The following is an 11,658-nucleotide window of genomic DNA, read 5'->3' as shown; positions in this document are numbered from 1 at the left end:
TTGTGGCTCTCTTTTCTAGAATTTTTAACTGTGCTTAAATTATACGTTTTTTCCTGGATTTTACATTTGGGGTTAGGAGAAGAAGTACAAAGCTGTTTTAATGCTTACACTTAGTAAGAAATGGAGAAAGAATGTGTGATGGAAAGCCTGAAACCAACTAACCGGATGTCGACGTTTAACCGGAAGCCTACAAGTATTAGCCAATCAGAGGGGGAGCAGGGCGGGCCACGCGCTGGGCAGAGAGATTCGTTTATCGGCAGGAAGGCGGAGCAGGTTGAAACACGTTTATTCCTCGAACTATAACCTTCTGCTCAACACAGGTTTGTAATTTATGGCTGATTTTCCCCCCAAAAAATGAAGAAGCAAAAGCAGTGGTTGAATACCCCTGAATGTAACGCGCTGCAGATTTATGCAGTAAATATTTTAGATGGAACGCCGCCTATGAACGACTAAGCTAACACCGGGGCTAGTTAGCTGGTTAGCAGTGCTCTGAACGATAGTTTACTTCGCTGCCGGCTCACACTTGCTGTATGTAGGGAACTGTGGTATACTTTTTACTGTGCCGCTGCGTCGTGAAAATCGACTGTCTCACTATAATTAACAGGCATAAAATAAGATTCGACGTGCTCCTCCCGTTCAGCGTGTCCGATAACATTAGCCTGCAAGGGCACATGGGCTCACCGTCAGCGTTAAACCATGCCAAGTTAGGGTCCGGGGTGCTTTCTATCAAGTGTTGCATTAAATGACGCTTTTCTGCTGCTCGGGCGGAACTGTGACGTGAAATTCTCCAACGACTTGGTTGACACGCAACTTTGCGCGGGTCAGGGAGGCAGCACGGCTGTCCGCGTTGAATGAATGGACCCGTTTTTGTCCACCATTGAAGGACTCAGGCAGCTGTTGAGCCATTACAGTTCCGTCCTGTTTTAGGCGATAGTGTCCATTGAGATGTGTGTGGAGGTGTCACTTTCTCCGGAACTTACTGACAACATGAATAAAGGTTAACCACCTTTTCTATTAAATATCCATGTAGGTCATGCCTGCTAAAAAGACCACCAAACGGAAGTCGGAGGCTGTTGTGGATGGTGACAAACACCCCAAGAAAATAAAAGGTGACTTTTGTACCGCTTCTGACCGCTATATTTGCAGTTGCCTCAGGAGCGTTGAAATAATATGCGTTTCTCCACAGTTACCCACAGGAGTTATGGCAAGGAGGCCGGCCAGGTTCTCGTTCTTGGTCAGGGGGACGTCGGACAGCTGGGTCATGGCGAGGACGTCCTTCAGAGGAAAAAGCCGTCTCTCGTGTCACTGCCAGAGAAAACTGTGCAGGTTGTAGCTGGAGGCATGCACACTGTGTGTCTCAGTGAAAGTGGCCACGTAAGAGACGGCGTTGCTCTCTCACTTTTCATTTGTGGCTTTTGCAACTCCAAAATAAACTCTTAAACTTTTCTGATTCTTCAGGTCTACACGTTTGGCTGTAACGACGAAGGCGCCCTCGGCCGGGAAACGACCGAGGAGGGCTCCGAGATGGTTCCAGGGAAGGTGTTGCTGGACGAGAAGGTGGTGCAAGTGTCGGCAGGAGACAGTCACACCGCTGCTCTTACAGATGATGGAACGGTCTTCATCTGGGGCGCTTTTAGGGTCAGTCGCACTTCCACGTTTAATGCATTTTTAACCTAAATGGGTCTATTTTTTAGGGATGCGCTAGTTCTGTTTAGCTGTCTCGTGTTTAAAGTTTCCCTGCACAGTAATGTTGGTTTGCTAGTGATGATGTAGTTGGAGAATGATTCCAGTTTCACTTTATTGTCCGTCTCACAGCGACGGGCTCAAAACACAAACGACTTAAAGACGTCAAATTTAAACCAATGAGACATGGCTGATTTATGTTAAGCAAACAATACACGTCGATCGATGCATCTTATTGGTTTAAATATGTGTGTGGGCGACAGGTTTTTGAATCTTGAATGCGCCAGCTACACACAAACATGTCGGCAATGTGGAATTTGCCTTTACTTATTACAGGAAAGTAATTTATTTACATGAAGGTAATTTAATCACAGTAAGTTATGTTATTTCTGTCCAGTTGTTTGGGAAGTTTGAACCCGTATCTGGCTGGTTGTGAGTGCCCACTAGATGTCATCGATGTTTAACCTTCTCATCTCAGTCACTTTAGGGCAAAAAAGGCTTAAGAATGTGGGGGTTTTTAAACATTCAAAACAGTAAATAAACAAGGTTTTTAAATGCTAATATTGCTCCCCTCTGTGATCGGATCGTAATCAGCCTCTTTCAACTCCAATCTGTGAGTGTATTAAAAAATGCATTCACAGCGTCCTTTGTGTGCAGTTGTTCCTGCTGTACACAACACTTATCTGAGGCAATTCTGCTTCTATTGTGTGACTGTGGCTTTTTTTAGGACAATAATGGTGTTATCGGCCTGGTGGAGCCTCTGAAAACATCCAAAGTTCCAGTCAAGCTTCCAATGATTGAGCCTGTTGTGAAAATTGCATCAGGTAAGACAATTGTGACCTCTGTCGTGCTTTGTTGTCGTGTTTTTCCCCTTTTAAAGTCTGCATCTCTTTCAAATAGGCAACGACCACATTGTGATGGTCACGCTGGAGGGACATCTCTACACAGTGGGCACCGGAGAGCAGGGGCAGCTGGGGAGAGTCGCTGAAGTCTTTTCAAACCGCGGAGGCAGACAAGGCCTCGGTAAATAACGCCGACGCCTCCGGGCCGATCGGCCCGTGCTTTTATGGCTTGTGTGTTTGAGGCGTCCTGGCTGATCGCGCCTCCTGTGATTTCAGATCGGTTACTGATACCACAGATCGTGATCGTCAAAGGCAAAGTTCAGTTCATCGACGCCTTCTGTGGCTCATATGTCACTTTTGCTGTGTCAAAGGACGGGCACGTTTATGGATTTGGCCTCAGCAATTACCACCAGCTTGGTCAGTGTGTCGAAGATTCATCAATCATAAAGGGTTAGAATACCAGCCGCAACCTCACCTAGTTACGAAACTATTTTTTTATCCTCCCTTTCAGGTACCAAAAATACTAAGACGTGTTTCTTCCCCGTGAAACTGGCGTGCTTTAAAAACTCCACCACTTCCTGGGTGGAATTCTCTGGAGGGCAGCATCACACGGTCTGCCTCGACGCTGAAGGTAAATTCCAACTAATGGGCTCTTTCGCCCCCATCCGAGTTTGCACTATGTGGCTGTTAAAAGCTTTTCCTGACAAGTTTTTTTTTTTTTTTTTACCCACTTCTAAAAAAGGACAGATCCTAAAAACAAGATATTGAGGACACTTTATGCACTCCTCGGCTCTGTCGGGGCTCTGGGTAGTTGTGAGGACTTTAACATCTGAATGTTGTGTTTTAGGACAGGTGTACAGTCTGGGTAGGGCAGAATATGGTCGTCTTGGTCTGGGCCAAGACGTCGAGGAGAAAACGGAGCCCACGCTCGTGTCTGGAATAGAGGCCGCCTGCAACGTGACGTGTGGGGCGTCTGTCAGCTTCGCTGTCACCAGAGAAGGTGAGAAGCGATGCGGTTTCTTCTCTGTTCTGCTTGTCTGTTGCCTGAATCGATGATATATTTTTCTTTTCTTTATTCCAGGGTCGGTGTATGCCTGGGGGATGGGCACAAACCTGCAGCTTGGCACAGGCGAAGAGGATGATGAGTTCAGCCCTGTGAAAATGACGGGAAAGCAGTTGGAAAACCGTGCAGTACTGATGGCCTCCAGCGGGGGGCAGCACACGGCCCTTTTGGTCAAAGACAAGCAGGAGAGCTGATTCCAGCCTCCACTTGAGAAGGTCGGGGACATTTTATAGTTTGGGGTTTCGGCCTTGTTCGTGACGTTGAATGCTGGTTAATGGGGTTGTTCAGTGTCTGAGCCACTGTTTAGCTCAGATATGGATGAATTTCTCTCTCCTTTTATGTGGGAACCTTTTCTTCTTAGTCTGGAGAAAGCCTGGGTATCTTCTGTAGATCATGTCAAAGACTGTTTTTTTAAAAATCTTATTTTTGGCATTCTCTTGGAACGGTTTTCACTAAATCATTAGTATGAATGTTAATAAAGGTTTTTAATGAATTCCTTAGAATTGTTTTAATTATCTTTTCCTTTGCGTCTGGCTCAGATAGGATGTTTGTTCACGGTGACTTTTACCTGGAGCTCCTAAGAACACTGTTTTAACTATTGGGACATGCTTAATCTTGTGAATTTTACTGTATACTGCATTTTGTTGCCTTTCCTATCAGGAAAATAAAGTTTACTCATGATTTTTATTTTTATTTTTATTTTTTAAGACTTCCAGTGCGTGAACTACTTAACCAATAATTTGCAAGTTGCAGTATTTAAAGATCGGTCCCTTCCTGTGACAACAGAACAGCCATTTTCCTGCCGCATGTGGTTTAATTAGTTGTTCTGTATTTGTTTACTGGCTACGTGCAATTTTGCTGCCTTTATGTTCTTAATAGAGCACCTCTAAGTGGGCAAAATAAAGAAATTAAACAAAGGTTATTATGCACCATCAGAAGCACTCCAGGATGTTAATGTCTGAGCAAGTATACAAATCAAGCAGCAGGTCTTTGTGTTGTGAGCGCTGAATTCGGAGGCGCACTTGCTCGCCTCGTCGTCTTTTCATCTGGGAAAGGCGGACAAAGAAAAACTGGGACAAAAAGATGAGAAGCACTGGAGTCTTTCATAACTGGTTAATATAATCACCCCAACCTTCTCATTATGCCGCTGTGTTGGCGATTACATTTGTGTGTCCATCACAATCATTTGGGGGATTTTGAAACGGGTCCTTTGACAAACGTCCAACGATGAACTAATTAGACGTTGCAGGTCAAAGGTCACTGTGGGCTGTTTAACTCGTGCTCATGCTGAATCTTGTCCCTTTTGTCTTATTATGATTTTTATAAGTCAAAGGTTGATGAAGTAAAGCTCCACCCTGCTTTGGCGGCGTCTAGTGGTGGAACTACACATTGCAAGGAGTGTTTACGTGTGAGATGGAAGACTCTTTCTTTTGTCCCATTATTCCACAAGTGTTTTGAGCCCAGAGGTTCTGTGGAGAATGTAACACCGGAGTGTAAAATTTATCACCAAAGTGGAGAAAAGTTTCTTGGCGCCGTGTTGAAAAGGACCAGAAGCAGGTTTGCGTGTTCAATTATACAAATCCTGACCTTTAATTTCTGGTATGCAGCTCTTAATCTGGATGAATAGACAGATGGAGCATTTCTCTCCCTAATCTTCATTTTTCTCCTCTTTGCAGTTCAGGTTGAATTGGAAACATAATTCATCATTTTCACACCTGCGATTTCATTGACTGGGTGTCGAATCGATGGATCTAAAATAAGAACTCGAAAGAATCGCAAAATGAGAGTTCCTCCTCCTCCAGCAGGAAGGCTGCAGGAAAATGGTTGTTTGTGATGCTTTGGAACCCAGAATCTTCAACATCTGTAACATGAAGATGGAAGCATTCAGTGTCCCCACACGCTCGAGCAGCAACTTCCTGTTAATTCCTTACATTGGAGCTAATTAACACCCCTGATTTCTATTGTACGGGGGCTCTAGTTTTCCTCTTATTCAGCTAATTGCAGTCTGGAGCGCCTGCATGCCTCATGCTCCCTTTTATAAGTGAGGAAACCAGATGACTCCCAGTCCGGGGCTTTCGTGGTGCGTTGTGTATGAACGTCAGTGCTCCAAACTGCACATCTGCTGCAGGCTGCTGATGATCTGCACCATGCATTCGTTAATAAGACCCCTCATTATCAGAATATTGCGAAATGAACATGGTCGCTGCCCTTTGACCTCTTGATACTTCTCTAGTTGTTACCCTGTCGAGTGTGTGGGAAGCTCTTGTCTTTCCTTTTTGGCTTACAGCTTTTCTCCTCTCAGCATCGGGCTCGTTAGTCAAGCATGTTGAAACGGACTCGTTATTGTAATGAAGCTGTCGCTCCTGTTCAGAAAGCCAGAACAACACATGGCCCCCGACTGTTTCAGACACACGGAGGCCATGTGTGAACAGTCGGCCCTGCCCCCACGCTGGGACTGGGGGGCAGGTTTTTTCTCAGCACGTGCGTGGGAAACCAAAACACCGTGTTATTAAGAAATGAGTGGACCGGCCCCTCTCACCGCTACGCCGCTGGTCCCTGGCGCCCGTGGAGCATGCTTGTAATTATTGGAGATTGACTTTTTAGAATGGCCCCCTCGGGTCGCTGGAGGGCTTCACGGAGCTTCTCTGCGGCTTTCTTCGTCTGGTGAGAGGGGCCGAGTCTTGATGTGTGGCGTGTTTACAGATCCGCGTTCCTCGCCACATGATGGATCCCAGTAATGAAGCAGCGTGGCGTATGACTCATTACTTAATGGACTTTCCTTGTTATTGGCTTGAAGTCTGTGACAGATTACCCCGGTGCTAATTACCTACGGCGCTCTGCATAAATCAGTTCTCTGGCTGGCGACATTGAGAGCGAGATGGTCTTCAGAGGGAAGCATCAGGTCCAGAGAGATGGATGCCGGGAAGGAATTGGACCCGTCTGTCAGTGGCTGTGCAGACAAATACGCAGCTTTTCCCCCTTGAATCATTTCTCCTGGCTCTTATTACTGAAATGCAATATAGCGACAGACAATGTCATTGTGCGTGTGTGTGTGTGTGTGTGTGTGTGTTGGGGGGAGTTGTGAGCAGAGCAGCACCAGTCAGCAGAAGACCGATGACATTAATTCTTTTTTCATTTTTTTAAACTTTAGTTTCAGTTTTTGGATCAACAGGCCTACAGCGTTCCTCCTCCGTGGCTCCGGCCCAGAGCAGAACATGGCTCATGTGGCTGAAAACCATGTAAATCAAAAAGCAATAAAGTTAAAAACATAATACCGGTTCTGTTGCAGAGCTTCTGCTCCTCTGTCTGACTGCTTCTTCTGCTGTTAGCTGCTTTATTACTTTAATGCTTCAGTATTTTAAAGCTCTGTTGTTTTTAAAATAATTGACTTCAACAGATATGCTAGTACTAATACTCCACCACTGCTGTTTCAGAACTACTTGGACCCACCATGATACTGATGGGTCATCCATCAGCGCTGAGGTGCAGTTTCCCCAGAAGGGTCTCAGACAACCATCGTTCAGGACACAAAAGTAGACGTTCTTTCTCCCGGGCCGCCAGGAAAACGGTGTCAGAGGTCTGGTTTTGTTTCTGTGCGACCTCGTTCGACTGTCACGCAACGCCGCAAACTCGTTAGCAGTTCGGGGAGACCGGCGCCGCGACTCTGAAGGCTGACAAATGGTGTAATTGTGTTGGGCCAAGCGCGGGAGCTGTTTTCACGGCGATAGGCTGGCAAATTTAATTGCACGGTAAAGTGCGTTCAGATGAACCGCAGAACAAAATCTAAACTTCTGATGCAAAACACTCATCAATTCCTCTGCTCATTTCCTTCACCAGAAACCATTAGCTGCTCTGGAGATGGAGAAGCTCAATTATCTGCGCGGCCCTCTGGTCTATTCCTCCAGAGCTGCGCGGCTGCAAACAATAATGGGATGTTTTGTGGCATGAAAGCAAACAAAGAGGGAACAAAAGCTGTTTCACAAAGAGCAATACAGCAGGTTCTGTAGGGCTTCCCAGACACGACAGCAGGGCCTGAACAGGCTCGAAGTCCTGACTTCCAAAAGATGCCTCCGTCCAGCCGCGTTCGACTAAATTATTCAGCTCGTTGCTTTTGCGTCTGTCTTGTAAACGGTGAACGTATAGAAAGTGGCATGTATATTTCATAGGAAACTGTCAGACGTCGCCTGCGGGCCTTCTGGTCGCGTGTCCGGGAAAGTGGCTGTGGTGAGGACGTCTTAGTTGTGCCATCGCCCCTGCGTGGACACGAAAACACACCAGAACCTTAATAAGGACCAAATAGCACATTTGGTAATTGGTAAATTGGTAGTTGCTTAATCCCCCTTTTTAAAAATGGCATTGGAGAGCAGAGGTTTGTGATTTGGCTCATTTATTGTACTGAAATCAATCAATTATATTGGAAATAATCATCCATCTGGTCAGCAGAGAGCAAAGATCCCACAGGAATGAGTTTTAAAGCTTCACAGGAAACATCAGATGCTTTTCCTGCTGTGTTCTAATCACTGTTTTACACTCCCCACACATAAATATGCAGCTGGTGACTTCTGACTTTCCCAAATGTTCCTTTTTCAGCCTCATCGACGCCATCATTGATCCCTCGTTAGCTGCTGAAATTCATTAGGGATTCTTGCAGGACCACAAGAGCATAAAAGGTCTGTAACCACAACCACCAAAATATCACAGTTGAGCAAAAATTTTAGATTTTCAGAGAATAATTCAAAACGAAAGCGAGAGAGACACAGAAGCTGTCATTACACCTGCACAACAACACCGCCACCTGTGCTGGAACACCATAAAACACACAAAGATCTCTGTACAGAACAGCAGAACGGCGTTAAGGTTACACACTTGTTTCCAAAAGTGCTTGTTTCAGAATCCGATGGAGAACATCACTCGGGACATTCACAGGGAGCTGTAAACACACACCACGTGATACAGCAAAGCTCAGCGTGGCAGCACATTCAGAAGAAGTCACATTGTAGATAATATGCTGTTAGGAAAAGATAAAAACAGTCTTGGAGGAGATTTTACAGCGTTTTTCTCACACAGCAGCGAGGCTTCGATCTGATTCAAAAAACGTTCAGTCAAATATCCAGGTGAAAGTGGCTGGAAATTAGTCCCTTCGAAAAGCTTTAGGTTCTTGGCTAATGCGTTTTTCTTGACTTCAGTATGACCTGACCCCCACCCCCCCACCCCAAAACTCCCACTCTTCAATACAGCCTGTGCCATCCCTCTCTTCTATATCATTACAGACATATTTTTCCAGGTTTTCAAGGCCCCTGTCAGGATACTAATGGTGAGAAACGTAAAATAGAACCTTTCCAAACTGAGCTTTCTGTCCCTTTTAAAAAAGCGGTGCTTCTGAGAGCGGGCATTCATCTCGCTGGAGTGTTTCACCACTTAAGAGCCACCTTTCTTTCTCTCCTTTGGTCCACAACTCTGGATTTTGATGTGATGGAGGCGGCTTTTGAACCGCCCCAGTACCAGTGCGCTGGTAACTGGACAATGCTTCTTGATCTTCTTGTCCTGCTGCTTTTCCATGTTTTTGTTCGAACAGAAGCAGCAGAAAAGACTTTGAGTAGAAAAAACCATCAGTCTGACTAAGGTCATCACGCAGTGGCGTCTTTGTCCATCATTGTCCTTGACGGTGTGTAGGACCAACATCCTGCCTGACAACGTGATCCTGTTGCCACCTTTGATACACAGGGTCACGACCCCTACATTTCTTGTCTGGGAAGGATGTGAAGCCCTCCAATCCTTCCTTCCACCTCTTGTAGGCTGAAAAACAGTACTTTGAGGACACGTCTCAGACCCCTGTGGTGGTGAACTGCGTGACGTCCGTCGGAGGGTCACTCAGCACCGCCCCCCCGCCGCTCCGGTTCAGGCCTAGTCAGTCCGAGGGCCTCCCCGTCCTCGCGGGAGCGCAGACAGAGACGGGCTCCCGCGTGGTGTTGCGCGCCCTGGAGAAGCTGTTCTGCTCCCGGTTGGAGCAGTGGGGCAGGCAGAAGTCCCTGAAGCACCTTTTGAAGTTCTCGTCCAGGAAGGCGTAGAGGACCGGATTGAGGCTGCTGTTCATGTAGCCCAGGGCGATGCAGAGGTGCCAGGTGGCCATCACCAGCAGGCTCCTGTGGTCGATGAACACCACAGTCCTGACGATGATGAAGATGTGGATGGGAGTCCAGCAGATGATGAAGGCCGCCACCACCACCAGGACCATGCGGGTGATCCGCCGGAGGTTCCTATCCTTCTCTTTGGAGCCAGACAGCAGCCGGACTCTCTTGAGCCGCAGGATCATCAGGCCGTAGCAGACGGTGATGACCAGGACGGGAACCACGAAGGCGAAGATGAACACGCAGACCTTCAAGGTTGTGTCCCAGTACTTTTCTGGTTGAGGGAACCTGAGCATGCACATGGTGCTACCTGATGAGTGAAAACCAGACGTTAGGGGGTCCGCGTCAGCGAGTGCAGCCGCCCCGCGTCGGATCGCTCACCTTTATCGGACACCCTCGTCGCCGCCATCATCATCACGGGGACTCCGACGGCCGAGGAGAGGATCCAGATGCACACGTTGATGATTTTGGCCTTGGCGGGCGTGCGGAAGTCCAGCGCCGTCACCGGGTGACAGACGGCGACGTAGCGGTCGACGCTCATCATGGTGAGTGTGAAGATGCTGGTGAACATGTTGTAGTAGTCGATGGCGATGACCACTTTGCACAGCAGCTCCCCAAACGGCCACGTGCTCATCAGGTACTTGGCGCTCTGGAACGGGAGGGTGCTGGTTGCCAGAGCGTCGGCGAGAGCCAGGTTGAAGATGTAGATGTTGGTGGCGGTCTTCATCTTGGTGTACCTTGATGTTGGAAAGCAACACACAGAGTTGTGCACCGTGGCGTGCAGAGAACACAAAGAGTGACGGTAGATGTCATTCAAGTGCTTTTCTGTTTCTCAAAGCCTGCGGCCCCTCGATTCCAGGGTTCTTTAGATTTCTGGGTGTTGCCTGAAAGCCACATGAGAAGTTGGAATTTCGAATTTCATTAAACCAACAGCGGCGACGAGAAAAGACAAAATGTCTAAATCCTGCGCGTCATCACGGATCCTAATCTGCCTCTGCGTGGGGGGCTTTTATCCACCCTGTTGTTCCGAAAGCAGCAATCCAAACTCCCGCCACTTGCTTCTCACCTCGTTGGGGCTGTGAAGAGCAGGCCGGCCGATTGACCCCCCCCCCCCCCCCCCCCACGCCACCTCGGTCTCATTTAAATGGTGTTACTTTGGCAACAAATCAAAGAGAGAGACTTGCGCCGTAATTGACAGTATGAAAGAGGGGGAGAGGGAATTGGTTCTGCGAGGGGCTGCAATCACTGCTCCATCGAGGGAAACGACGTTTCCACTGGCAACAATCAACGCAGTGCAATAATTTTAATGGAAAAATACACAATGAGTCTGTGTGTGTGTGTGTGTTTGTGTGTGTTTGTGTGTGTGTGTGTGTGTGTGTGTAGTTGTAGAGGACCACCATAAAGCCAAGCATCGTTCTTTTTTACATCTTTAAATGATAGACTTCTCACAAACTCTTTTGGCCCTTTTCTCCCTGATCTCCATCCTTGCCGGGTGCCCTGCCTTACCTGACCACGCCAAACATGACCAGCACGTTTCCCAGCAGTCCCACCACGCAGATGAGGGAGTAGAGCGCCGTGATGCACACGGCGATGATGAGGCTGGCAGCGTCCCTGGCCTCAGCCTCACTGGTCCCGTTGGTGCCGGGGTTCGCCCGCAGCGGCTCCTCGGGGGACGCGGAGTCGTTGAAAGGAGTCGAAGACGCCGAGAGGTGCTCGCTGAAATCCCCGAGAACGTCGGAGAGCCGAGTGGTGAACTCCATCTCTGAGGTCCAGGAGAAGCTGCAGAAGAAACAGAGACTTCCAGTCCGGGCGGAGAGGCAGGAAAATGTAACTCCTCACAGCAGAGCTCTTTCCATGTCTCTGTCTCTGCTTCTTTCTCCCTCTCACACACTTTCTCTCCTTGACTCTGCCTCTCTCTCTCTCTCTCTCTCTCCGTCTGCCT

The 11,658-nt window shown here is 47.8% G+C and overlaps 2 protein-coding genes across 3 annotated transcripts; one reads left to right on the top strand and one right to left on the bottom strand.

The window, feature by feature from the left end:
* The first annotated feature begins 165 nt into the window (after positions 1 to 165).
* rcc1 (regulator of chromosome condensation 1) lies at positions 166 to 4,275 on the top strand. Of its 2 annotated transcripts, none has more exons than XM_003966059.3 (10): positions 166 to 273; positions 1,031 to 1,109; positions 1,187 to 1,374; positions 1,459 to 1,638; positions 2,411 to 2,507; positions 2,584 to 2,706; positions 2,802 to 2,942; positions 3,037 to 3,156; positions 3,373 to 3,525; positions 3,607 to 4,275. In XM_003966059.3, exons 1-10 carry the CDS (start codon positions 166 to 168, stop codon positions 3,780 to 3,782), a joined length of 1,365 nt encoding a protein of 454 aa, XP_003966108.2. In that variant the 3' UTR covers positions 3,783 to 4,275. The 2 variants fall into 2 exon arrangements, with proteins under 2 accessions (XP_003966108.2, XP_011603843.1); XM_011605541.2 differs by having other exon boundaries at positions 190 to 320.
* A 4,540-nt stretch (positions 4,276 to 8,815) lies between these two features.
* oprd1b (opioid receptor, delta 1b) lies at positions 8,816 to 11,572 on the bottom strand. Its single transcript, XM_003966058.2, has 3 exons — positions 11,223 to 11,572; positions 10,098 to 10,453; positions 8,816 to 10,026 (listed from the first exon to the last, which is right to left on the bottom strand). The coding sequence occupies exons 1-3, from the start codon at positions 11,474 to 11,476 to the stop codon at positions 9,497 to 9,499; spliced, it is 1,140 nt and encodes a 379-aa protein (XP_003966107.1). The 5' UTR covers positions 11,477 to 11,572; the 3' UTR covers positions 8,816 to 9,496.
* Positions 11,573 to 11,658: the final 86 nt, after the last annotated feature.

This window comes from Takifugu rubripes, chromosome 7, assembly GCF_901000725.2.
Source record: "Takifugu rubripes chromosome 7, fTakRub1.2, whole genome shotgun sequence".
NCBI lineage: Eukaryota > Metazoa > Chordata > Actinopteri > Tetraodontiformes > Tetraodontidae > Takifugu > Takifugu rubripes.
The sequence above is the reverse complement of the archived record's forward strand: the minus strand, read 5'-3'. Positions and strand labels throughout refer to the sequence as shown.

What these genes read in the sequence shown, in the direction of transcription:
- oprd1b (XM_003966058.2), bottom strand. Translation starts at nt 11,476, where the DNA reads ATGGAGTTCACCACTCGGCTCTCCGACGTTCTCGGGGATTTCAGCGAG. An exon ending in GTCATGTTTGGCGTGGTCAG is followed by an intron (nt 10,454 to 11,222) that starts GTAAGGCAGGGC and finishes TCCAACATCAAG; the next exon opens with GTACACCAAGATGAAGACCG. An exon ending in GACGAGGGTGTCCGATAAAG is followed by an intron (nt 10,027 to 10,097) that starts GTGAGCGATCCG and finishes TTCACTCATCAG; the next exon opens with GTAGCACCATGTGCATGCTC.
- rcc1 (XM_003966059.3), top strand. Translation starts at nt 166, where the DNA reads ATGTCGACGTTTAACCGGAAGCCTACAAGTATTAGCCAATCAGAGGGG. An exon ending in TCGGCAGGAAGGCGGAGCAG is followed by an intron (nt 274 to 1,030) that starts GTTGAAACACGT and finishes ATATCCATGTAG; the next exon opens with GTCATGCCTGCTAAAAAGAC. An exon ending in CTTCGCTGTCACCAGAGAAG is followed by an intron (nt 3,526 to 3,606) that starts GTGAGAAGCGAT and finishes TCTTTATTCCAG; the next exon opens with GGTCGGTGTATGCCTGGGGG.